Source organism: Podarcis cretensis, assembly GCF_951804945.1.
Source record: "Podarcis cretensis genome assembly, chromosome: 6".
NCBI classification, from domain to species: domain Eukaryota; kingdom Metazoa; phylum Chordata; class Lepidosauria; order Squamata; family Lacertidae; genus Podarcis; species Podarcis cretensis.
The window spans coordinates 36,054,232-36,080,798 of NC_137175.1; the positions used below are offsets into that span (position 1 = coordinate 36,054,232).

The window sequence follows — 26,567 nt, forward strand, 5'->3', positions numbered from 1 at the left end:
CCAATATGTACAATCACCTGCTGTCAAGTCCCATTACTGCAGATAAGGAACATACACTCTTTACTTCAGCAGCTGCCAGCTTTGGAACCAAGTGCCATCACTCTGGGGGTCAGTTTGGCCAGACACTACCAGTTTTTCACTTTGCTGCCAAAGCTTGGATATTTAATGAATACAGTTAAGGATATGCATAGGTTCTTAACTGTGGATCTGTTTAATTAAACAACTGGCAGATTTTTGAGATGGGCAGACCAGAACTGCTACTTAATGTTAAATTCGGAGACATCACGTTACTTGTATAATCTGTGCCGCCCATTATTTTGTGAAAACCACTCTCCTTTGATGTCAGGGTTGGAGTCAGACATAGGGCCAGCAACAAAATAATAAATCATCCAAGACCAGTGAAGTTAACTCTTTATTCAAGGAAACATTCCACAGCTCTAGCCTGCAAGGACTGAAGTTCCCTGCCTTTCTAGTGCCCACTAGGACTCCTTCTCTCCAGGGTCTTTCCCATGCAGTTTCAGGCTCTGCTGGTTTCATTTCTTGGCATGTTCTAGGAGACCAGGAGGGGAGGGGAACTGGTTGCAGCAGGAGAGAGAGACTGAGACTCCTTGGCTTCTACAGCATCCTTCCTGTCTCCACCCTCTCCAGCCCTGGTTTCTGCCTTGGAGTATGAACTGTGCTCTGCCGCAGCCTCTTCCTGTCACCTTTTCTGCTTCCAAACCACCTCCTCCCAATCTGCTCCTTCTCCCTCTGACCACTCATCATTGTCCCACCCCAGTCCCCTGGCTCTGAGCCCAGTGGCGTAGTGTGGGGGGTGCAGGGGGGGGCCGGCCGCAGCGGGCGCAACATCTGGGGGTAAGGGTTAGGGGGCGCAAATTACTTGCCTTGCCCCGGGTGCTGACAACCCACGCTACGCCACTATCTGAGCCTCCCCCTGGGGTTTCTCTGGCTGGTGGCTCCTACCACCTCAGCCAGCCTATGGCATTTGAGCAGCCTTGACCAACCTTGCGCCCTCCAAAAGTTTCTTCTACAACTCACAACAGTCTCAGCCATACCAGAAAACGTCAGGTTGGTGAAGTCTGCTACCACATGTGTCTCAATAAACATAGCTGTAGGCACACCTGTTCTCTCTAGCTATTTGTGGCCAGTTTAGATTTTCAGCATTTAGTTTCTTTTTGCATTGCTGTATAAATTGCTGTTTTCATCCGATTGTAAACTCTCTTTGGAGTCGCTGCCTCTGAATGCCTGCTGCTGGGAACCACAAGTGGGGAAAGGGTGCTATTGTGCTGAGGTCCTAGGGTTATTAAACACCAACTTTCCTTTTTTGCAGCCACCAAGTTGACATTTCCAATGAGTGTCCTACAGCCATAGCCAATTTAGTACTCATCTGTAAAAATGGCATTTAGCTTACACTGAATCTCATCAGACTCCTTGTTTGGAGAGACCCTTTTGGAAATCTTCAGAATGTGCCTGGCATTTTTGGATATGTAGTTTGGTGTGATCTACAAACTTGTCCAGTTTATTGTTCAGCGCTGGTCCTGGTTAATATAGGAATTAGGTAAATAACTTCAGTTGCCATATAGAACCTTGAGGGACTCCATTCCCCTGCGCTGTGAAAACTGTCACTTTAAAAAACAGGAAACCAAAGGCAGGAATAAAGAAATGTTCAGTCCGTAAATCAAAGATTTTTAGAAAATCCGTATCTGTCTATATGTTTGTTAACACATTTTAATAATTTTAAGACTTGTGTTACACTGCATACCTTCCAACCCACTGGAAATAAAGCTTTTTGTGTATGATAAATTAATAGCCCAGCAGTTGTGTTCTTTAAGAAAACAGGGGTTTATGCCATTACTTTTTAATTTGTCTAATATTTCATCACATCTATTTGACATATTTCTCCAGCTGCGCTGCCTGGCAACACTGGTTCAGAGGTATCTTCCCAGCATCTTCTCCAGCAAAAATTAGGCAAATAATTTGTTTTGTTTCCCTGCATTATTTCAGGATTCCTGTTTACATTTTTCTAATGTATTTTCTACTGCATATACAGCGTTCTGTGTCTGCTGCTTCTGGGTGAAAAAGAATCAAATTGATCTCAATTAGGTTCTCACCAATTATCTCCCACTCCTGCAAAACACTGTCTCTGATGCTGCTAACCCTCACCTATGACATACTCACCAGAGGTGCATTTACATAACCCACCCCACCTTCAGCTGCATTTTGCATGCTCTCCTATTTGTGGTTTTTGCATTCAGCTTGGAAAGCTTCCTCATTTACTTTATTACAAAACTGGCTTTAAAAGCTCTTGCAAAAGATGCCCTGCTATGCCAAACCTTCAATGAACTGTGCGCGGTAGGGAGCAACCCACTAAAAACTGGTGAGAAACTCAGCAATGGAAAATGCTAGCAATAGGCAGGAAAACTCCTTCATAACCCTCAGGCTTCCCCCTCCCCAAGTGCCACAAGGCGTAATTAAAGAGGGCCCACCTGGGCTGGGATCGGAGGCTTTCATTTCTGAGCTGCCATTGCTTTGAAAGCAATGATTACTTTAATACCACTGCTGATTACATAAGGGATATCATACAGCAGGGTGTGGTGTTCTGGGAAAGAACTACAAGTACTAGGAAAGCAAGCAGCCACAAGCAACGCCAGACATGCTACTATCTCCCAGCAACTCTCTTGCTGATCTTTTTCTCTTTCTAAAGCACTCTGGTTTTGTGACAGAAAGGATGGTTTATATATACTGTTCTGTCCTGCTGTTGTAGCACACGGGCTGTAAACTTGGGTTTTAGTGTGCCAGGTGGCTTCTGACCAGCAGCTATTTTGCAGCCATTGCAGTGACAAAACTCTGAAAAATCATATTTTCAAGGGCATGGCAAAACACTAGGCATATCACCAGAAGATGGGATAGTTCTGGAAAGCAGGAGATAATGAACCCATCTGACTATCTGCTCCAACAGGCCTCCCCGTAATGGCGAACTCCTGGGAGGTTCTTCCATTTGCTAACGAACAATCATGGCTGCACTCCATTTGACTTAAACTCTGAAACAGAAACATTATAGAGCTGCTACAGAGCTCAGTTCCAGGGCCAAATAATTTCTTAGGCTATCAGTGCAAAGACTGTTGTTCTTCTACAGCATAATAAATTATCCCACGTGGAGACCGCGACAACTGATAATCCTGTCTGCTAGAAGTGAACATGAAAGGCAGCTCATTTATGCCTAAAAGAAGCAGCCACTTTTGTTATCAGCCTGACCCTATACAAGCTGACTTAGAAGTAAGTATCTCTGAGTTCAGTGGGACCAACTCCTAAGAAAGTCTGTAGAGGATTGCAATGCACAAGCCCCCTGAACAATCTGTGGCTTGTTGTAAGTCGTTTAAAATGTACTATAAGTAGTGCTGCTATCAGGGGCATGGTAAGCAGGAGCCTTCTAAAGGACACAGTGAGACCAAAGAATAAAGCAAGTTTCATAAAATCGCTATTGGCCCTGTTATGGCAAGGATAACATCAAATGCAGAACCCCACTGTCACAAGGAGCTTAGATAATATGGGGTTTTTTTTCTTTAAAAAGTAATAAACAAATTGTTACTGATTTTTGTTGTATGAAAATTCCTAGTAATTGTCTTTGGGAAAATGCAGTTCTTCCCCCCAGTAGGTGCACCATAGCTCTTGCAAATGCCTTCTGGAAAGAAACCCTAGCCTGCTTGCAAAGCCTGGACACTGGCCATGATAACACATGGTGATAAACAATTTAACGTGTGTGTATGCGTATGTTGTTAAACCATCCTTTTAGAAGTGTTTTAATTTTACTTTTTACTTTCTTTAGAGGCTGAGTGCTCCTCCAAGGAACCACTCAACCATGGGAGTGTTCACCTAGCCCTCAAAAAGGAAGATGACAAGTCCCAGCAATACCCCACCATTTTCTAAATGTTATGAGTCGGATGTGCAACAAAATGATGTGGTACTGAGAGCCCCTGTTCAGTATTCCATACAATCATGTTTTCTTCTTCTGGGGTATTCCATTCCCCTGCCCACCTAGTTTTCAGGATTCCACCCCCCTCCCACCCCAAAAGACACTCAGCATTCTGTTGTGATTTGAGTATTCTCAGTCCTCCAATGAACTGGAGGTGTTTGTAGAGGGGGGCGTCCTGTTAGGCGCCCCTCCCCAAATATTTTTTGTACTTCTGTAAATCTTGGAGTTTCCCCAAATATTCTCTTTCGCATCGATTTTGCCTATAATTCTGGTCAGTGGCCTAGTTAGCCACTTGGGTGCCCGGGGCAGGGCACACATGAGATGCGGCAGGGCGTGCCAGAATTCCAGTGTTCAGGCCCCGTTCCACTCTGGTGCTCTGCAAATCCGCGTTGCTTTTTCGAGCAACATGGAACCTGCTGGGAGTACACCCGCCGCCCCGCCCCCCCAGCTGTAGAGCCTGCAGGTGCCCGAGCCACAACATCACTCCCAGGAGAGATGTGTGGCTCAGGCGCAGTAAGTGCTGCCCCGCCCCCCGATTCTGTGGTGGTACTCACCAGCTTTATTTACTGTCAGAAGGAATGCTAGGGAAATGATCTCCCCTCGCTAACACGGTGTGGATCTTTCCCTTCCTGACCCTTGTAAAAACCCATGGTTTGTTGGTAAAACCCAACAGGTTACCCCCCCCACACACACTATAAAGCTTTTATACAATATTCTGCTGTTGCCAATGGATTAAGGCTAAGGTAAAGATAAGAGCACACACTGGCTTTGATCATTATGTTGATAACCCCCAAGAGCAAAGCCTCAAATGTGGATGCAGAAGTTTAACACTGATTTTACCGGTGTCTCTTATGGGCAATAAAACTTTTTGTATAAAGTATGAGACCACTTCCCCCAGCAGTGTTCAGGAGGAAACAACTGTCCTATCTTGAAATTTATATACCAACCATACACTACTGGAGTTTTGCAGTTTTTTTTTTTTTAATTCAGAAGAAAATAAACTTTACTAGAAAACAACAGTGGGTGGAATTCAAAGTAGTGTCAAGGAGATCGCTCCCATCATTGCAAGCATTTCTGCTTCTCCCTCCCCTCCCCTGCCCCACACACTGTTATGGGGGTTCTCCTCACCTCCCAGTGCCAATTTGGGGAGGGGGGGAAACTGAGAGAAGCCCTTTTGCATTAGCAGATGTCCTTGCACCGGCTGCTGCTAGTTCTGCTATTCCAATTGCAGATTTGCCTTCCTTGTTATTCCATTTTGTGTCTTTTCCTTTTCAAGTAGTTATCTACTTGCCAGTCAAAGTGTTGGAGAGAAAGTTGCTTTCGGATGTTGAGTGGAGATAAATCATATTCCTGAAGGAGACCTTGGGGAGCCTGTTCATCGACAGGCTGGAATTTTACATCTGCTGGAGAGGCGAACGGGTCATGTGTATCAATCTGAGCAGCATGTGATGCTGAGGGTACATGGTTCTCCAAGGCCAGATTCCCCATACATTCACTGCCTACAGAGGAACAAAGCGTTCTTTCTGCATCCCTTTCAAACCAGGACAATGTATTTGTGTGTTTCAGTGTCACAGTTGCCTGGCATTTTTGACACTGATTGACACCACTGCCCTTCAGCTGAAGTTTGGAGGATGTCGGAGATTCAGACGTTATTGCTCTCTGGCTCTCAAGGTTTTCTTGTTTTGCCATTATGTCTTTTGGCTCCTCCTCAACACAGCCAGATTGAGAGCAAGGGACAGTTTTCTCCATGGGCTCTGGGCAGCTTTGCTGGGAAACCTCTGCATCACAGCCATTTTCACTCTCACTGCTACATATTTCTGGGGGGTCAAAGCAAACCCCTTTGGGTACATGGTGAGAGATACTCAGTTTCAGCTGTTTGGAGGGCCTTTCCCACTTACTGTTTCCTTGCTGCATGAATATTTTCACTGATTCGGGGACTTTGGACTCCAGTGGTGTGCAGTTTTTAGCTGTCAAGTATTGTTGGAAATACATCTGACATTCTTCTTTCTTTACCACTGGGATTATAGAGCAGGGCTTTAGCCAAGCTACAAATTCCAGCAACTCTTGGAAAGATGAGTGGTCTGAGTAGGGAACAACATGGATGTCAGGGTGCTGGAACTTCAGCGGCCGGCTGGTAGGGAGAACAGCTATGGTCGGATGGCTCTGGTTCCAGCAATTCATATTTGCTTGGCGGATTTCTGAAAAATCCACAGCATGAATCCTACCCATTCCTTCCTCAGAGGTGAACACATCCTCCATCTCCAGCAGTTTCATAAGTTCCAGTTTCTGGGGACTTACCACAATCCAGGTGCCAAATTCCTTGGCCAGTTCCACCAACAGCGACTCTTTTCCTAAACTATAAGTACCTAGAAGAGGACAAAGAACTGTAAGCATTTCAAAGGCCAGGCGGCATGAGGCACAGTGAAGTTTATTCAGCAGCTAATAGTACCTTAATCTCAGGGCTTCTGATACAGCAGCAGCTTAGCTGTTACTCTGGAGTTCAAGGCTGTGTATACACTATATCTTTAAAGCACATTTTGAACACAATCTTTTCCTCAAGAATTCTAGGCGCTATTGTTTACCTCTCAGAGAATACAGTGGTACCTCGGGGTTACATACGCTTCAGGTTACAGACTCCTCTAACCCAGAAATATTACCTCGGGTTAAGAACTTTGCTTCAGGATGAGAACTGAAATCGTGCTCCAGCTGCGCAGCGGCAGCAGGAGGCCCCATTAGCTAAAGTGGTGCTTCAGGTTAAGAACACTTTCAGGTTAAGTATGGACCTCCGGAACGAATTAAGTACTTAACCTGAGGTACCACTGTAATCATTCCCAGCAACCCTTAAACTACAGTGCCCAGAATTCATTGCAGGAATGTACATGGTTTAAAGGTATAGTGTGTACATTTCCCAAGTAATTCTACCCTGTCCCCAAGTGAGTGCCTGCCCCAGTGGTTAACGATCCTTGAGCTACTAAACCCAGCTATGAATTTATCATCCAGATTTTATGGATTCACATCCTTCAGAGTAATTCATTGTACAGGATCGATTTTCACATATGAATTTGGGGGAGATGTGCTTGTAAACCTCACTTGAAAAAGGTAAGATTTCTTTAATGTCCTACGATTAAGGATTCCCAAACTGTGGCCCAAGGACCACCAGCAGTCCACAAATCCAGGTAGTCTGTGGAATGTCTGTAAAAATACAAAATCGTACAGCATTTAGCCTAGCAAATTGCAATTGCTACAACAGGCAGAAAAATCTTGAATTGGTTCATAAAGACCCTCAGCGAATTTCAAGTGGTCTGTGGGGGAGAAAGTTTGGGAACCGCTGCATGAGGTCCATACTTGTGTTCCTTTCTGAACAGCCATTGAAAATTCCAGTGTGTTAGCCACCCTGTTCTTCTATTTTCTATTCAGTAGTTTTGAAACCGTGCCTTAACCAACATAGGGATGGAGAACCTGTTCCTGGACTCCAGCTCCCATCAGCCCCAGCTAGCATGGCCAAAGATCAGGGATGCGAATTATAGTTAAGCAACACCTGGAAGGCCTTGAGTTCCTCACCCAGTTTAAGAAACGTCTTCCAAACCTATTAGGACTGCTTACCAATCTTAACCTGGTGATGGGGGTGGGCTCTGATCACCTCTTTGATCTGTTCAGTGGCCTTTTGCCGGGATGGTATGACAATATCGGGGTGGCAGTTGGTATTGTCCAGGTAGAGGCTGCTGATAAGCTTTGAGTTCTTCAGAGCTGGTTCCTGTTGCAGGCTGGGAGTGTAGCGGAAATCACCTGGTGAGACACGGATGTTACATACCCGTCAGGGGAAAGCCACTTGAAGGGTTAAAATGGAAATTACGGTTAAAGTTCCAAAGGACTAAGCTAAGGACAAAGCCAGCTTCTTTGGTTACTGTGGAAGACATTGCTGCAGCAGAGTTTATTATTAACTGTTTCTATACAAATTTCAAGTCTAAAATTATTGCTTTGTTCCCCCTTGTGAAGCAACCAGAGTGGAAACCCAACCAGATAGGTGGGGTATAAAAAAGAAAATAATAGTAATTATTATTAACCATGTGTGGCTAGTAGGCCTGGGCAATATATCAATATAGAGGAGGAGCAGGCAGAGCCAGAGCAGCAGCTGGCTGACACGTTGTCACTAGAAAGCATTCCAGACCCACCATCTCCCAGAACCCGGTGGTCCTTAAAAGTAGGAGAGCAAAGAGCTCAAAGACAGAGGGCACTTAGCAACACCTGTAGAGGTGGTGATGATGATGAATGAGGAAGTGGGAGAGAAGGGGGTGGTGGAGATTCACTCAGAACAACCCCATTATCCACAAGGCTGGGTTCTATAGCCTCTCTCTGTAAAGTTTGAAATAAAAAAAGGGCTGTAAGAAACTTTCTCCCTCATCTGCCTCTGAGCTGTGACCTGCTGCAAACCACTGTCGTAAATCTATACTGTCTTGCTCTTCCTCTTCCCTGGAAGGGTCAGGATGGGAGGCTGTCTCCACCACTCCTCCTTTTCTGTCCAGCCCCCGACTTCTCAACAGAATAACATGGCTACCGGTCCCAGGATATGGAAGGCACATGAGGCCAGCACCTTGCTGGAACTAAGGTCTGCTTGCTACCTAGCTGGAAACCATGTCTTGGTTCCATGTTCCATGTTCTATCTATCTCTCTGTGCGTATTTCATATCTATATAAGCAAGTAATTTTAAAAATAACATCTGGAAATAGGCAAGGTGTTTGTGCTGAGAAACAAATTAAAGAGGTAGCAAAAAGCACAGAGGAAAATGTTAGATGTCTCTCATCAACATACCTGTGTAAAGGATGACACCAAAGTAACCTTCAAAAAGGAACATGACAGATCCAGGACAGTGGTTAGCATCTATCAGGGTCACAGTCATAGTCTCTCTCTGCATCTCATCTAAGGCCAGGACATGGCTGTCTCCAACTTCCAGAGGGTGGATCCATTTTTCAGCCACCTAAAAACAGAATGAAGGCATGGCAGAGTCAACTGTAGGCATCCCCTAAGTTAAAGTGGTGGAAGATCGCACACGTGTGTGTAAAGATCTACCTTCAGTCTAAGATGCAGAATTCGACCAGTAACCGGAGAACAATAAATAGGTCGGTTCCACGTGCTGGAAAGCCCCACTGTATGGTCACTGTGCATGTGAGAAAGAAAGAACAAACGAGCCCTCCCAGCTTTTCTGATATTCCAAAAATCCACCGCAATGGGTGTGCCTGCGATGAGAGTTCCGTTCATCAGTCCAGCTCCTGTTAAAAGAAAGGGGGATATTCTGAATACCAAAAACAAACAAAAACCACCTCAGAAAAGTCAAGGGTGGATGGGGGCATCAATAAAACTACTAACGGCCTTAGAACTGGATTGACAAGAAATAAAAACTGAGATACATGTTTTAACAGGAATATAAAAATTCACAAATAGAGAGATAAAAAGAGAGACAGGGGTTGGGATAGTGGTGCTTACAACCTTATCCTTAAATGTATTCAGAAGTCCTAAATTTTAGCAGCTGGTAATTACTTAATTTTCTAAATTCAGGAGAGGTTAAGGCGTAGTTTTATCACTGCCTCCTTCAAGCAGGCAGGGACTTCCCTCTCTCACAAGGAGGCATTCATCAACTGCCCCAGACACGTGTGCTCCCTCTGCTAGTTTTTTATCAGCCACGAGGGGCAAAAGGGCAAAGGAGCCAAGTGGTTGCTCGGAACAAACCAAGCATCTTGTTCACATCCTCAAGCGTTACCAACTAAAACTCATCCAACGCAACAGGATGCAAATGAGTCACAAACCGCTACCTTTGGTAGCTACCACATCCTTCAGGCCAGACTGTGAGAATGAGAAAGGGTGGGAAGAGGACTGGCAGATAAGGTTATAAGAATATGAGCTCCATAGGATAGAACTTTGATACAAACTAGTATGACAGCCTGGGACGCGGGTGGCACTGTGGGTAAAAGCCTCAGTGCCTAGGACTTGCCGATTGGAAGGTCGGCGGTTCGAATCCCCGCGGCGGAGTGCGCTCCCGTCGCTCGGTCCCAGCGCCTGCCAACCTAGCAGTTCGAAAGCACCCCCGGGTGCAAGTAGATAAATAGGGACCGCTTACTAGCGGGAAGGTAAACGGCGTTCCGTGTGCTGCGCTGGCTCACCAGATGCAGCTTGTCACGCTGGCCACGTGACCCGGAAGTGTCTGCGGACAGCGCTGGCTCCCGGCCTATAGAGTGAGATGAGCGCACAACCCTAGAGTCTGTCAAGACTGGCCCATACAGGCAGGGGTACCTTTACCTTTACCTTTAGTATGACGGCCTAACAATTTGGATTGAGAAGCAACAGCAGGTAAGATGAGGAAGCAGGATAGTTGCAAGGGGGACTCTAAAATTACAGGAAGGTACTTTACTGGAGTGATTGTACAAAGGTCACCTACTACCCTTTGGAACTCCCTGCCTATGGATACCAGGCAGGCACCTTCACTGTACTCTTTTCAGCGCCTGCTAAAAACATTTCTATTTATACAAACCTACCCAGCTGCTAAGAAAGTTTTAATCTTTTTTTAGTCTCCTCTTGTAACTTTCCCAAAGTTTTAAATTATTGTTAATATTATCTTTGTAAACGGCTTTGAGGGTTCTGTTTTTTACAAGCAAGCAGTGCATACATTTTAATAAAATAATACACGTTTCACATCCGGTCCCAGAAACGCTTGCCCACTTCGCTCCGGAGCAATCTCGGTCCTGTCTCCCACCCCAAAAACCAAAAATTGTAGCGAGGAGTAAAGGGAGCTTACTGTGCTACTTTGTAGGCCTTTGGCACAGAGAGCAGGGAAAGGGAACGGGCTCTCCCTCCCGTTGCTAAAATGCTTTGCAGTCAGCGGGTTGGACCGGAGCGCCGGTACTGGAGGGCTGCTTTCATTTTTGCTTGCAGGGAAGATCGCCAGGCTCCCCGCCGTTCGGATCTCCTTCTGCACCGTCGGATCTTCCCGCCGAAGAAATCAAAACAACTCTCCCGCTCCCAAGGCGCCAAGGTATTCGTAGAAACACAGCGCTTCCTGCGAAACGGAAACAGGACTGCGCCACGTGCTGGTGGAGACCGGCTTGCTAGGAAGCAAACGCCCCGTGTCCTACAGTTTGGGGACGCGCGCAGGAGTAGATGCGCATTTATTACCGAGCAGCCGTTTGTTCAGCTACTCGGTGCGTAAAAGAAATCTGGCTGGGAATTCCGCTGGCTGGAGGCGAACTCCCTTGGCTATTTTGGGGGACGGGTCCCCTCTGGGAGGGCAAGGAGGGAGCAGCTGCCTGTAAGGAACAATGGAGAAATTGCAGAGTTTTAGTATAGCTGTGGCTTTACTATCCTTGATGGTAATAACAACAACAAGGGAATATGCTTCTTTCTTGAAGCGTTAGTTTCCACCCGCCTAACGCGCCCAGTTTAGGCATCACTGTGCCGTTCCGCTCCCTTTTATTTCCTAAAGCCTAGACCAACACAGGTTGGCATTTTACAAGGGAGGAACTCTTGCTTCTTTCTCGCCTTGAGGGCACTTCCAACACAGGAGCCTTTTTCAAAGCGTGAGAAGGCAGGAAGCCAGCGTGGTTTAAAGTGCAAGCGAGCTTTCCTCCGCTCGACTTCGCGCTCGTTCCCGCCGACGCTTTAACCCGGCGCTCCTGGAGGCCGAAACCCGGAAGGAGTCGGGCGAGAACCAGGAAGATGCCGGCCCCTTTTTGTTGGTCGGTGCGAGACTGAGCGGCCGAGGGCGGGCGGGACTCGCGCCAAGGTACGTGGGGAAATCGAGCGACGACCCTGGCCGGAGCCGATGTCCCGACTCCCGCCCCACCTGGCGGCTGCTTCCTTCCTTCTCTCCGGCAAAGCCCAGGGCCTTGCAAGTTGACTGCTGCGCTGGAACTGCTAGGCTTCCGGGCGCGGGGAAGGGCGCTAGCCCAAGGCACACTTTACGCACAAAAGGGTCCCATGGCGAAACCCTGAAATCCCTAGGTAGTGCTGCGACAGACCCTGGGGAGCCACTGCAAATTATTGGGCGATAGAACTAGTAGCCATGTTTTGGCTGTATGGCATCTGCGGTACTTCTGAGGGCCAGTTGCAGGAGAACATTGTTTTGTTTCTTTATTATTGCATGCTGCATTTACACCTCAGCTTTCCTCCAAGGAGCTCATGGCAGCATACGCATTCTCCATTTTTTATTACATTTATATATCACCCTCCATCCGAAGATCTCAGGGAGGTTCACAAGATAAAACTGCAGGGTAAAAGCACAAATAAAAAGAACAAAACCAGAACATTAACTCCCCCCAAAACACATTTAATCTTTGCATCCCTGCAAAGTAGGTTAGGCTGAGAGAGTGTGACTGGCCCAAGGTCACCCAGTGAGCTTCCTGGATGAGTAGGGACTTGAACCTAGATCTGCCCAGTCCTGGTTTAGCACTCCCAACTGGCTCACGATTACTCCAACCCGTCTTACTTCTAAGACTGATTCCCAGAATGTGGAAGGATATTTCATGGACTAGAACCTAGGAGGCCAGGGTTAAAAACCACTCTGTGAAGCTCCCTGTGTGACTTTGTCTTGTTGAGAACATAAGAGACTGCCTTCTACTGAGGCAGACAGTTGGTCCATCTTTCTCAATATCATCTACATACTGAGTGGCAGCAGCTCTCCAGAGTTTCAAACAGAGTTATCTACCAGGAGATGTTGGAGATCGAATCTGGCACCATTTGCATGTGCTCTATCATTAAGCCAGAGCCCTTCCCAATAGTAGGAGAGAGCTGTTGTCCTTATCTTCTGCCACCGTGACAAACAGGTTGCTGTACCAAGTTAGGCCCCTTGTTTGACCTGGCAGGGTTCTTTCTATGTTCTTACTACAGATTTCTCCACAGTCTTTTCTCCCTAGGTGTTTAGGAGCCCATCAGAGATGCCATACTTAGGCTCAGAGGATACAGTGAAGGAGCTGAAGAGAGCACTGTCTAACCCTCATGTGCAAACTGACCGTCTCCGCTACAGGAATGTTATCCAGCGAGTGATCAGGTCTGTGGCCTGGACTGCTACTACTTGGGCATTGTAGTTGGGGCTCCCAAAATGCTGGGTGCTTTTAGTTGCTCAGATGTGTATGAACTGAGTATCTTGTGAACCCTAGTAAGGCTGTTGTTGTTGCCTTATTGGTTAGTAGGCTCATACAAAAAAGCCAATTAAAACAGCCAAATGCAGATTACTAATTAAACGGAAATGGAAACGAAAGAATTGGTAGTATTAAGCAGTATTTTAAATTATTTAAATAAATAAAAAATACAGCCCCAACACAGAAATTAACCTCACCCATTGCTTGGAAATGAAACAGAAACCTGATCAGAGGGTGAAGACCTTGTACAAGGTAGCACAACTGCCTTTTTCTGTTTGTCTTCTAGTTCCCTATTCTTATCACTCTGTCATGGACTAAGTTATATTGTCCATGCTCTAAAAAACAAATAAAAATTCTGCACATATGTGCCTCAAAGTTCATGTGAAATATCACTGAACACAGTGATGATGATGATGATTTATTTATTGAATTTATACTATACGCAGTGAATTTGCACTATACGCAGAGGTCTCAGGGCGGTTCACAAAATAAAATCTTAATATAAAACCACAAAATACATAATCAGAATAAAAACAACAACCCAATAACCCCACATTTTAAAAGGGCATAGGATGTCAATCAAATCAACCAAAGGCCTGGTTAAAAAAGAATGTTTTTGCCTGGCACCTAAAGGTGTGTAATGAAGGCGGCAGGCGAACTTCCCTGGGGAGAGCATTCCACAGATGGGGAGCCACTGCAGAGAAGGCCCGTTCTGGTGTTGCCACTCTCCTGACCTCTCGAGGAGGAGGCACACGAAGAAGGGCCTCAGAAGATTATCTCAGGATCCGGGTAGGTTCATATGGGAAGAGGTGGTCCTTGAGGTATTGCGGTTCTGAACTGTTTAAGGCTTTATAGGTCAAAACCAGCAGTTTGAATTGGCCCTGGAAACTAATTGGTAGCCAGTGCAGTTGGACCAGGATTGGTGTAATATGCTCAAACTATCTTGCTCCGGTGAGCAACCTGGCCACTGAGTTCTGCACTAGCTGAAGTTTACGAACTTTCAGAGGCAGCCCTACATATAATGCATTGCAGTAATCTAACCTTGAGGTTATACATTATATTTGCATATAATTCTTATTTTGCATAATTCTACTTCTCCTGTTCTTAAAAAGAGACAGATATGTACAGCCCTGAAACTCACCCCAACTACTGGAGATTCTGTTTGGGTCCCTTTCTGGCTTTTAAGATTTCATTATACCCTTTCAAACAGCATATTGCCAATTTCTTCAATTTGCAGAAACTGTCCTTTAATGGATGCAGCCCTAGGCTGCAATCCTAATCACATTTACCTGGGAGTAAACTGCATTGAATTCAGTAGGATTTATTTTTGAATAGATATGCTTAGATTGCACTATTAGTTTGGTTTTGTGATGCAGAGATCGAGACATGGATTGCAAATTGATTTATAACATTAGGCCAAATGCAGGTAAACCTTTTCTCTCCTGGAATTTTACCTGCTAAACTTGCTGCTCTCTTGTGATTAAGAACTGGTTACAGTTTATATATTGTCTGATGCCATTCTTGTTATATCTTATTGTCTCTTGCCGTTATTGTTATATCTTAGGAGTTTAAAGTAGGCTGATACTTTATGTAAACCACTTAGAAACTCTAACAATTAAGTGGTATACAAATGCTTTAACTGATAATAAATACATAGATGCTGTGCTTAAATACTTTATCTCTTATTTGCAGGCATATGACCCAAGGTGTAGATGTGTCCAGTGTGTTTATGGAGATGGTCAAAGCTAGTGCCACAGTCGATATTGTTCAGAAAAAGCTAGTGTACTTGTATATGTGCACATATGCTCCTCTGAAGCCCGATCTGGCTCTTTTAGCTATCAACACCCTTTGCAAAGACTGCTCAGACCCCAACCCTATGGTTAGAGGCCTCGCCTTGCGAAGCATGTGCAGTTTCAGGTAACAAAACTCTAAGTGGAGTGGTGCTGCTTGTTTTGGCCTTCGCTACAGGCATGGGGAATAGAACTTGTGTCATTCAGGAGTGGGAAATCTATTTCAACCCAAGGACCACATTTCCTTCTGGGAAACTTTCCTGGGGCCACATGCCCCAGACAAGAAGCAAAAGTAGGCCGAGCAATGATTGTTAATTTTACCTCTGTACATAGCTTAGTTTCAACACACACATCCCACTTTCCTATATCCAGACAAGCAAGAAGTCTTGTCTGTGTTCAAGGGCACATTCCAGCCAGGCAGAAACACTTGAGCATGGTGCAAAGTAGGGCTGCTGAAGGGTGTGGCTGGGGAGAGTCCTTAGGTTGAGATACAGAGGCCTGTGGGCCTGGGCTTCCTCATCCCTGTGGCTTAATGACACGAGCCCCTAAGCATGACCAGTCTTAAGTTTATGAGCATAAATATGGTCCTCTCACTAGTTCTGGGATGCAGATCCAATGCTTGATGAATGGAAAGGAGGTACATTCCCACACTGCGCTTTGTGTCATCACGAGGGAGGGCTTCTGGTGCCACAGTTCACTGCTCTGTTTGCCAGGGATTAGATACCACTTTAATTACAAGGTTTTGTTGGGCTGGTCTAGCTAAATCAGCTTTGTGGAATTGTACCGCCAGCTGCATCTTATTAAGCAACAAGGGGCTTCAGGATTATAAATGCTTACTATGCAATAAAGTGTGGAAAGAGAAGGAATTAACATGAGAAGTAGTACTTTGGGGTGACTTTTCTCTTCAGCTGACTGAAGCCATTTTAAAGTGGTTTGTGCATAGAACAGAAGTCCCATCTCCTTTTTTTAAAATGAAATCTTTTTTATTCAGTTTTACACTACACATTTAAATTAAAACATTAGACATAATCATCAACATTTAGGATTTCCCAAATCCTTAAGACTTCCCTCCACCCTTCCATGGTTTCTATTTTCAATCTTTTTCAACTGCATCATATATTTTCCTCTATTTTTCTTAAACTAATCCATATTTACCTTAGTTTTTAGTACATTACAAGTGTTACCCAAATCCTGCCAAAGTTTTTAGCTGTCAGAAGTCCATTTCCTTGTCTTATCTAACTATTGGAAGCCTGTTGCAAAGCAGTAGTGTCTGTTAATGTAATGAATGGCAGGTTGTGGAGTAACATAAAATACACAAACAAGGATTTAGGAGGAGGTGGAACATGATGGCCCTTTAATATTCCTAGGATGCCCAGCATACAGGAGTATATCCAACAGCCAATCTTGAATGGTTTGCGAGACAAAGCCTCCTATGTAAGGAGAGTCGCTGTCCTCGGATGTGCAAAGATGCAGAAACTGCAAGGGGACTGCGAAGTGGGTAAATATGCATGCTTATTTTTCAGTCTATTTAATTTTTCCCAGACTCACACAAGAATAAAAACGGGAGCATGTCATTTTGGTGCTGTAATGCAGAGACCGCAGCATGACTGCTGTGGCATAGTTTCACTGAGCCCAAAGCCCTTGGAGGCGAGATACCACTTTAAGAATGTATTTGCCCTGTATTTGGTAGCAGTACTTTGCAAGAAGCTGGCATGCTATTGAGAGGGTTGAGTTATTTTGTTAAATGTGCATGCACATAACACCACCACTGCTTGCAAGAGGCACTCTCCTAGGCAGATGATTATTGCATTAGAGTTGGGGAAATTCTCTAATTTCCATGCTTTTTACAGATGGCGCACTAGTTAATGAGCTATATAGTCTGCTTCGTGACCAGGATCCTATTGTAGTGGTGAATTGTTTGAGGGCGCTAGAGGAGATCCTGGCACACGAAGGAGGAGTTGTCATCAACAAACCCATTGCCCACCATCTTCTCAACAGGTAGGTTCTTCCCCCAAACAGTTTGTGAAGTCTGTTGTGCTTTGCTTGTAGATTCGCAGAAGTCAACTGCCCAGCAATTGGTGACGTTGGTATGTCACTCAGCTATGGCCCTTCTCTTGTTGTGTGAAGTTGCGGAAATGTGTATGAATTGTGTTGTTGCTGTGCATTTGTGCTAGTGTATGTTTTTGTGTGTGAAGTAAGCCACCTTGTGGATCATTTATAAAAGGGCATATGTATTTTACATAAGGGAAATGGGTGGTTAAGGGAAATGGATGGTTACCTTGCAAATTCTAATTCTGCTGAATAATACTCGGTTGGCAATCCAGTTTGGGAAATGGCAGGTACAGCACTGAGAACTTGCTTGTTGTGGGTCTTGCTAGGAATGAATGATTGGATATTAGCTGGGGGGGGGGAAGCATTATTTTGAACCTACGTTTGAATCTTGGGGGGATTTTGAGATGCCGTTTATAATCTGATGCTAGTAATGTAATGATAAAATAATTCTAGAATTTTCCTATGAAGGTTTTCTTCAAGCATGTGAGTCATTACTTTCTTATGCCCTTCCCCACAGTTTCTTGCACTTAAATGTGTTGTGCAAGTATATGGGTGTGAAACTAACAAGTATCAGTATCGAAGGCTACTAAATCACTCTTACCTTTTTCTTAGTTCATCTCATGAGGGCATATAGGTATGGAATCTTAGTCTTCCATCCAATAATTTTGCCTTCTGAAAACCCAAATCTTAATATTTTGGGTTAATTATGTTATTTCTGTTAAATATTTGTGTGGTGTTTCGGGGTTTTTTTATATTGCAAGAGAGTTCTCTGCAGTGGAGAAGGGGTTCTATGAATGGATTCCTTCTCCCACTCACTCTGCTAGGCAAGACCAATCAGAGTTGAACATGTGGATGACTGAGCAGAAAAGCCAGCCTTGCCTTCAGTTCCTTCCTACTCAGTTCCCCCTGTTTTTTATTAGCAGCAGTTATTTTGGTATCCACCAAACTCTTCAACCTATTTTACCCTCTCTCCTTTTCAGTTCCCTTTAGGGAAGGAAGAGTAGTTGTCACACCTGCTACAGAAAACCTCTAGTTCTAATTAAAACATAACAAGCAGATAAGTTGAGACTCCTATTTTTGCACGCCTAAATTGTAAAGTAATGTGGAAGTGCAGAATTAGTTTTCCAGCAGGTCTCTCAGACTCTGCCTTACAAGTGGTGGGTAAAGATGCAAGTCTAGGAAATAATTGGCTGGAAGATTGTGGAAGCCAAGCGAAGGTATTGCAATTAGCAATTCCAATAGCCAGTGTACTGATTTGGGTTTCTTCTCTTGATAGGATGCCTGACCTAGACCAGTGGGGACAGAGTGAAGTGTTGACTTTCCTCTTGCGCTACAATCCCCGCTCTGAAGAAGAGCTCTTTGACATCCTTAACTTGCTGGATGGATATCTCAAGAGTAGCAGCTCCAGTGTGGTGATGGCTGCCACGAAACTTTTCTTAGTGCTGGCCAGAGACTTTCCGCACGTGCAGGAAGATGTGCTGGTGAGAGTGAAGGGCCCGCTCCTGTCTGCTTGCACCTCTGAGAGTCGGGAACTCTGTTTCACTGCCTTGTGTCATGTGCGCCAGATCTTAGACAGCCTTCCCGGCCATTTCAGTAGCCACTACAAGAAGTTCTTCTGCTCATATTCAGAACCGCATTATATCAAGTGCCAGAAAATGGAGGTTTTGTGCAAGCTGGTGAACGATGAAAATGTGCCACAGATACTGGAGGAACTAAGAGATTACTGCACTGACGTGTCAGCAGAGCTTGCACAAGGGGCAATCTTTGCCATCGGTAAGTGAGCTAGCAGGATTCCTCCCTGCAAATAAATATTCTCTAAGACTGGGTGACAGAAGGACATATGCTTTATTTGCCAACGCCTTAGAAACTGAGAAAAAGATTAAGACCCTCAGAATAGAAATAAGTGAAACAATCTGTTCCATAGTAGTTTCATGGTTGAAGTCTTGAAGCCATGTAGTCCAAAATAACTTGCTGAGGTTTACCAGTGATTTCAGCAATGCTTCTGAAAAGACAAACATTTATTGCTTCTCATGATAAAGTTCATCTGAGATTCTTCTGATAATACGTGGAAATGAATTCTCAACAGTATACAGGATAACATTACTCATGTTCAATGAGAACGCAACAGCACAGCCCTGTGCATGTCTACTCAGAAGCAAGTCAGTGTTCAGTGGAGCTAGTCTGAGGACTGCAGCTTTATTTAACTTTTTAGTTCTGATCTAAGTAGTTGGGAATTTGAGGGATTAGACACAACTTTCAAGTCAAGGCTCATCTTGTTGGAATTTGCCCCATTGCTAACAGCAGCATTTCTCTGGCCTGTAGGGGATGTGTTATTCTTCTGAATTTTTAAAATTCTTGGCAATAACCCAATTTAGTGGTATCAGCTTCCTCTTCCTAAGTATTTATGCCCAGAAATTCTTTGCTGAGTTTTCTGCATTTCAGTTTTATTCAATCTTCTCCCTTTCTTGCTTTTCTGTTTATGGCCAGGCTACTCTTGGCTGCAATAGAAACCCCGCCCAGGGAGCAACCAAATTTAATGGTGGTGGGCCACCAACATCCACAGTTCTGCCACTCACGCCTGGAAAAGGGGTGAGGTAGGCAAACAATTTTATTTACCCACTGAGCTGGTGCAGCGATCAGGCCTGACTTGGGCTTGATGATGCCATTGTGTGAGAGAAGCAGGGCCAGCTCAGGTACAGTGGATCCTGCACCCACTCATTCTGCCCTGGCCCCAGAGATTAGCAGACCTGGCTAGAGGGACACCTCTGCCAATCAAACCATCTCGCCCACATGTCCAGTGCGGTGTAGTGGTTAAGAGTGGTAGTCTCGTAATCTGGGGAACGGGGTTCGCGTCTCTGCTCCTCCACATGCAGCTGCTGGGTGACCTTGGGCTAGTCACACTTCTCTGAAGTCTCTCAGCCCCACTCACCTCACAGAGTGTTTGTTGTGGGGGAGGAAGGGAAAGGAGAATGTTAGCCGCTTTGAGACTCCTTAAAGGGAGTGAAAGGCGGGATATCAAATCCAAACTCTTCTCTTCTTCTTCTTCCAGCATAAAGGCGATTTGGATTGCAGTGTTAATCTATGAAAAACAGCTCATTCCCATTTCTTTGAGATGGTCTCTTAACAACCTGCTTGTGCCTCTTTAATAATAATAATAATAATAATAATAATAATAATAATAATAATAATTTATTATTTATACCCCGCCCATCTGGCTGAGTTTCCCCAGCCACTCTGGGCGGCTCCCAATCAGTGTTAAAAACAATACAGCATTACATATTAAAAACTTCCCTGAACAGGGCTGCCTTAAGATGTCTTCTGAATGTCAGGTAATTCTTTATCTCTTTGACATCTGATGGGAGGGCGTTCCACAGGTCGGGCGCCACTACCGAGAAGGCCCTCTGCCTGGTTCCCTGTAGCCTCACTTCTCGCAATGAGGGAACCGCCAGAAGGCCCTCGGCGCTGGATCTCAGTGTCCGGGCTGAACGATGGGGGTGGAGATGCTCCTTCAGGTATACAGGACCGAGGCCGTTTAGGGCTTTAAAGGTCAGCACCAACACTTTGAATCGTGCTTGGAAACGTACTGGGAGCCAGTGCAGATCTCTCAGAACCGGTGTTATGTGGTCCCGGCGGCCACTCCCAGTCACCAGTCTAGCTGCCGCATTCTGGATTAATTGCAGTTTCCGGGTCACCTTCAAAGGTAGCCCCACGTAGAGCGCGTTGCAGTAGTCCAAGCGTGAGATAACCAGAGCATGCACCACTCTGGCGAGACAGTCCGCGGGAAGGTAGGGTCTTAGCCTGCGTACCAGGTGGAGCTGGTAGACAGCTGCCCTGGACACAGAGTTAACCTGCGCCTCCATGGACAGCTGTGAGTCCAAAATGACTCCCAGGCTGCGCACCTGGTCCTTATTGAATTGTTTTTCTTGTTTGTTGCGCACTCTGATCTTGGAGCTGACTCACTTGTGCTTATGTTGTTATATTTCTGTATTAAGACAGGTATTTAGAAATACCAGAACTTCTTGGTGATTCATTAAGTTAAGAAAATGCTTACGGCACCCCCCGCCCCCCAAAAAAGAGTCTTTGCCTTTTTTGTCTCCTAGAAATCTAGGTCCAGCCCCTCTAAAGAATATACTTCCAAAATATCTACATACAAGCATTATTTTTTAGAAACATCTCATTAGCAAAAAAAAAAAAAAATGTTCTCTCCTTGGTAAATTGATATTTGGGATATGTGAAATTATTCTATATGGTGCTACAAAAGAGTTGGAACACATTGGATCACATTCATTATAGTAGTACTGTTTTTCCCCCTATTTCCTCCCTCCCCCTTTTATTTGTTTATTAAAGATTTTGTTGATTTACAAAAGTGATAGTAATACTGTTGATGCATTTCAGGCAGGGAGCTAGAGCTTCATTCAGTGCTAGTCTATACATCACCGGCGGGGGTACTAATGGTACTAGTTTGGGCTACTGAGTCTGAAGAGCCGGCTACTTTGTTTGGGCACAGCAGTGTTCCAGGGACACTTCCCATCTTCCTGGCTGAGTGCTCAGGCACCAAACTGAAAACAAGGGCAGCTTCGGTTTGAGAAAACTAGGTAATTTTGACCGAAGAAAGAAAGCTGCTTCTTGCTCCATCTCAACTCTCATAGAGGGAATATGTTGCAGTGGTGCTACTTGGATAAAAGCTTAAGTTGAAGCTGCCTAACCAAAGCTTGGGTTGTTTTGTGGACTTTACAGGCAACATTGCAAGGACCTACACAGAGCAGTGTGTGAGGATCCTAACAGAACTCCTTGAGCTGAAGCAGGAGCATATAACTTCAGGTAACTATCTCCACCCTTCTGATTGAGATTTGGTTTCCGCCTTACCATTTGGTGGTGTACAGAACACAACTGTGCTATCTCCATTGCAGTTTCCATCACTGTACCATTCCTTACTTGTGCCTCTTTCACGTGATCACTCTTTGCTTCCTTTTCTTCAAATTATCACATGCTTACAGATGCTGGATAGATTAGACTTCAGCCCACATTGGCATGCTTGCAAACTGGAAAACAGTGTTTGCTATATCTGGGTTGTGTGAAGAATTGTTTGCTTAAAACAAATACCCCAAACCATGCAGATGAAACATGAAAGTGTTCATAAAGCTGGAGCAGAATGCTATGGCCAGGATAATTTCCACATATCAGTGTTGTAGTTTTGTAAAGATTTTGTTTTTCTGGCTAAAATGTTTGTAAAAGTTAAAAATTGTGTGTGTGTGTGTGTGTGTGTGTGTGTATGTATATATATATATATGTATGTATGAATGAATGAGAATGAATAGAAAAGTTTACAGCAGGTGTTTAACAGATGGTGCCTGCTGTACTTCTGTTGGCAGAGCACTCCACAAGACTGATGATGCTAAAGGCTTGGTTTCTTGCTGTCAAATGGGCCTTGCCAACTCAAGGAACTTAGGCTCCGGTTACATGTTAAAGAGATCAACAACTATGACTTTCTGTAGACATCTGAAGGCAGCCCTGTAACAGGAAGTTTTTTATGTGTTTTTATGTTCTGATGGAAGCTGCCCAGAGTGGCTGGAGCAACCCAGTCAGATGGGTGGGGTACAAGTAATAAATTGTTGTTGTTATCTTAGTGTGTATTAATCTTGCTTGCTATGGTTTTGTGTTTAACTGTTTTATTCTGGCTTTTAATGCCGTCTGTTTTTTAAGTATTGAAATTGTTACTATTGCGAACTGCCTTGGAGGCCTCTGTTTGGGCCAAAAGCTCATACAAATTGTTCTCATAAATATTTTTCTCCCCACATTGTAGCTGTAGTTCAGGTGTTCCGGGACCTGGTGTGGTTGTGTCCGCAGTGTATAGAGAATGTGTCCCAGGCTTTGGGTGGCTGTGAGGAGACCATCCAGGACAGTGAGGTAAGGGGAATGTCTTTTTGTGTCTGGCAGAGAATGGTACTGATGGAATGACTCAGTTGAGGGCCTGTTAGAGTCTTACATGAGCCACAAGAGTTGTGAAATACAACTTGGAATCTAAAATTGTCCATGAAAACCCCTTAAGATTATGCTATTGGGAAATCCAGGTTCTAATTTCAAAACATTCTGGGATTGTATCAGCCTGCCCTCTGTCTTGTAGGAGGTCTGCACTATCTCTTCCTTGTTAGGTGAAGTGCATATATGTGGTCTATTTGCAAAAAACAACAACTATGGCACTTCAACTTGTATTGTGCTCCAGAAATGTAAGCTGAGCTGCACCTGTCTTTTACAGGAATATTTCTATGTAACCCCTCTGCTTTTCCAATTCAGTCAAGGTAGGGCTCCTGATCGAACCCTTCTAGAGTTATGCATTGATCTGAAAGCAAAGGGCCAAAAGGGGTATCCTTCCACCTTTTGTTAAAGTGAGAAAGCAGGGAAGAAAATATTTAGCATTTGGCTAACTCAGAAGCTGTTGGCACAGCTAGGAGTGCAGGAGCAGGCAGGCAAGACAAATACATTATTGATTCAGTAGTGTGTAAACTTAAACTGGGTGAAGGGGTAACCGACAGAGTTGCATTTTGCAACGTGGATACACTTTCAGAATCTTCAAATCAAAAGGGCTGCAGTATATGGGATTTGAATTACCAGGTGAGGCAGTGTCTGAACCCACTTCACTCTGCAGAGATCTGCTCAACCCACCATTCTCTGTGACAGTCTGTGAACATTTATGCCACTAGCTCTTGGTGGTATAAGTAAGGGGTTCTAAGTGAGATAGTGTGGCCCTGTTTGTGAAGTATTCTGGTTTTTTCTCAGGGCAAGCAAGCACTGATCTGGCTGCTGGGGGTACATGGAGAGAGAGTCCCCAATGCCCCCTATATTTTGGAGGATTTTGTAGAGAATGTGAAATCAGAGACCTTCTCGGTTGTGAAGTTGGAACTGCTAACAGCTTTGGTGCGGCTCTTCATAGGACGTCCAGCTGAGTGTCAGGACATGTTGGGTCGATTGCTCTATTACTGCATAGGTAAGTACAAGCCTTCCAAGATGTCTGCTGCATTATGAAATAGGCCAATGCATCTCTTGTGAGGATGCAATGTATTGAGAATTGTCTGACAAACTCTGCAGTTCTTTAAAAATTCATAGATTTCAATGTTAGACTGGTATACGTTGAATCATTTCTTTCCTTGCTTCCCTTACTGCTAGTATATACCCAGAGGTGGTAGGGGGAATCGCACACTGTATAGAGTCAGAGGTCTATGCAGCTCTTTAGCATGGAATCACTAGGGGCTGTGATGAATAAAAAGTCTGTGTCGTGGTGAACAATAAAAATAAAACAGCGCATCTTTATTTCATCCAGAGGAGGAGAGAGACATGGCAGTTCGGGATCGTGCGCTCTTCTACTATCGTCTTTTGCAAGCTGGCATGGAGGAAGCAAAAGGGATCCTTTGCAGCCCTACATCTGATCACTCTCTGAGGTTCTTGGAAGGGCAGGCTGAAGGCTCTGTGAATGCGTGGGCCTCTGACTTTAACTCACTGGTGCCTATATATGGCAAAGAGCAATGGGCAGCCATAACAGCCAGCCGGGTTACTGGCCTTCCCCATGCAGATTCTCCCTCTGAAGATCCCACAACGGTGGATGAAGGTAATGGATTCAAGTGGCCATTTCTCTGGGCCATTTCTCTGTTTTCCTGAATTAAAACCAGACCCTCCGTTGAATGATGATGCTTTAGGCATCTGACACTGCTTGCTTGATGCTGTTCTTTTGCCCTGCTCAGTATGGACTATGAAGTGTCTTACAGTTCTGATGTTCATGCTGGATGTAACGTGATCTGTGTTGCCTAACTCTGGCTTTTGTTTCCTCTTTTTTTTTTCAGAGCCCCTGATACCAGAAAAGGAAGAGGAGGTTCCTTCTGTCGACATCAGTTCGAGCAGCCTGATTCTCAGACCAAGCATGTGCATGACTGCTGAGCAGTTTGAGAGGACATGGCTAAACCTGGGTTTGGGCTGCCAGCAAGCTGTTCCCTGGCAGGAAACTGTGCAGCCAGACACTGTACAGGCTGCGCTTCAGGTTGTCCATATCCAGACTATTGCTATGAGCAAGGCTGGCTCCCCGCTGTGGAAGGCCTACCTTGTTGCCCAGGATGCTACAGGCTGCCTTTTCCTGACAGAGCTGCTACTTGAAGTGGGGGCTGCAGAGATGCAAATGTTGGTGAAGCAGAGTGAAAACAAGCCAGAGGCACTGCAGGCCTTCATCTCAGTCTTGAAGACTGTGTTGGGAACAGTGGCAGGATTGACATCCTGATTCTTTCAGACCACTGATACGGGGCATGAATAGGATGAGACTTAAATCTGCTTGCGTATGGCATTCTTCAAATTATGCTGCAGCTCTTATGAACTGTTTGTACAGGAGAGGAATGCTTCCTCGCAGGCTGAGCGAGATCCAGATGCTCAGTCCCACTCCCTTATCTTGGAATATTTTGGTGGGAGCTGCTGCTTGGCTTGACACCAGAGAAGAACAAGCAAGAGGGTGGGGAATGCTGCTTGAAGAATGCTGGTTTTATGTTACTTTGGTTCCCGTAGTGGATTTGAGTGATTTTTATTTTGAGAATCTTTTGTAATCTGCTTTGAGTCCCTTTCAGAGTGGATTGGGCCCACTTTGGATAGTTTAAAGGGGTCAGCACATTCCCAACAATGGGTTTGATGCACCAATCATCTTTAAAGTGCTGAAGGATCCTCTTTTAAGACTTCCTTTTCTCCTCATTCCCCCATCAGTCTCTACTCCCATGAATTCTATTCACACATTAATGTTGCAGAGCCAGATATTTCCCCAAAGGATTCAGAATTGATAGAAGGATGAGGAATATTTAATCAGAATGAAACGTGTACAGAAATGGTCACTATGATAGGTGCGTGGTCACAGCCCTATGCTATCGATTGTAGAACCTTCCGCAAAGGTTATGCACATTTTTTAGCGGAAAGAATTGGTGGAACCATTTAAATGGGAAGCTTGAGTGGGAAAGGAATGGAAGTGGGAGGGGGAATCTTCAGACCAAATTTGAGGTACACACACTTTTGCACAAAAGTACAGCGGTCTAAATAGGAACTTGTATCTCTGGGACGGATTATCTATTCTAAGATACATATAGCCACCCTTGCAGTTTTACCTGCAAACTTCATGGCTCTGATTTGAGCACAGTTTACACATGCCTATTAAAAAACATAAAAGGAAAAGACTAACCCACAAATGACTCTGGATAAAGCATTAAAATCTGATAATACAATAGAACATTACTGACTACATGGTTGGGGGGCGGGGGTGTTCAAACCTGGCCGTAGGTAATGCCGGGAAATACTGAACAACAAAAGTAATAAATGACTGATGAAAAATCTTTTCAGACATGGTGGTAAAATTTATTTGGGATCTTGAAAGCCTCCTCAGACTCTGCAATCATATACTTACCTAGCAGTAAGCCCTGTTGAACTCATTGAGGCTTACAACAGTGTAGACATGTATGGGACTGCATTGTTGTGACACAGAACAGTTAGTACTAAACAGAGTTCTGTATATGTATTTGCACTCCAAACTTTACTCATTATAGATGGAAATTGATATATAAAATGAAACATAAATCTCTTGTTTAGTGTACCGTGCTAAGTCTTTATCTG

General features: G+C 44.7%; 2 protein-coding genes and 1 long non-coding RNA gene across 6 annotated transcripts; 1 reads left to right on the plus strand and 2 right to left on the minus strand.

The window, feature by feature from the left end:
- Window positions 1-719: 719 nt before the first annotated feature.
- Window positions 720-4,544, minus strand: LOC307218084. The gene is made up of 3 exons (XR_013839749.1): window positions 2,487-4,544; window positions 920-2,069; window positions 720-788 (listed from the first exon to the last, which is right to left on the minus strand). It is a non-coding gene; the product is annotated as an uncharacterized lncRNA (long non-coding RNA).
- Window positions 4,545-4,945: 401 nt separating this feature from the next.
- Window positions 4,946-10,895, minus strand: DCLRE1B (DNA cross-link repair 1B). Its single transcript, XM_079979420.1, has 5 exons — window positions 10,761-10,895; window positions 9,041-9,240; window positions 8,783-8,948; window positions 7,577-7,759; window positions 4,946-6,339 (listed from the first exon to the last, which is right to left on the minus strand). Exons 2-5 carry the CDS (start codon window positions 9,227-9,229, stop codon window positions 5,219-5,221), a joined length of 1,659 nt encoding a protein of 552 aa, XP_079835546.1. The 5' UTR covers window positions 9,230-9,240; window positions 10,761-10,895; the 3' UTR covers window positions 4,946-5,218.
- Window positions 10,872-26,547, plus strand: AP4B1 (adaptor related protein complex 4 subunit beta 1). Of its 4 annotated transcripts, none has more exons than XM_079979195.1 (11): window positions 10,872-10,997; window positions 12,860-13,007; window positions 14,791-15,015; window positions 16,256-16,386; window positions 16,739-16,886; window positions 18,217-18,713; window positions 21,678-21,761; window positions 22,744-22,847; window positions 23,718-23,925; window positions 24,259-24,543; window positions 24,776-26,547. In XM_079979195.1, exons 2-11 carry the CDS (start codon window positions 12,895-12,897, stop codon window positions 25,201-25,203), a joined length of 2,223 nt encoding a protein of 740 aa, XP_079835321.1. In that variant the 5' UTR covers window positions 10,872-10,997; window positions 12,860-12,894; the 3' UTR covers window positions 25,204-26,547. The 4 variants fall into 4 exon arrangements, with proteins under 4 accessions (XP_079835321.1, XP_079835320.1, XP_079835319.1 ...); XM_079979194.1 differs by lacking the exon at window positions 10,872-10,997 and adding an exon at window positions 11,007-11,163; XM_079979193.1 differs by lacking the exon at window positions 10,872-10,997 and adding an exon at window positions 11,170-11,744.
- Window positions 26,548-26,567: the final 20 nt, after the last annotated feature.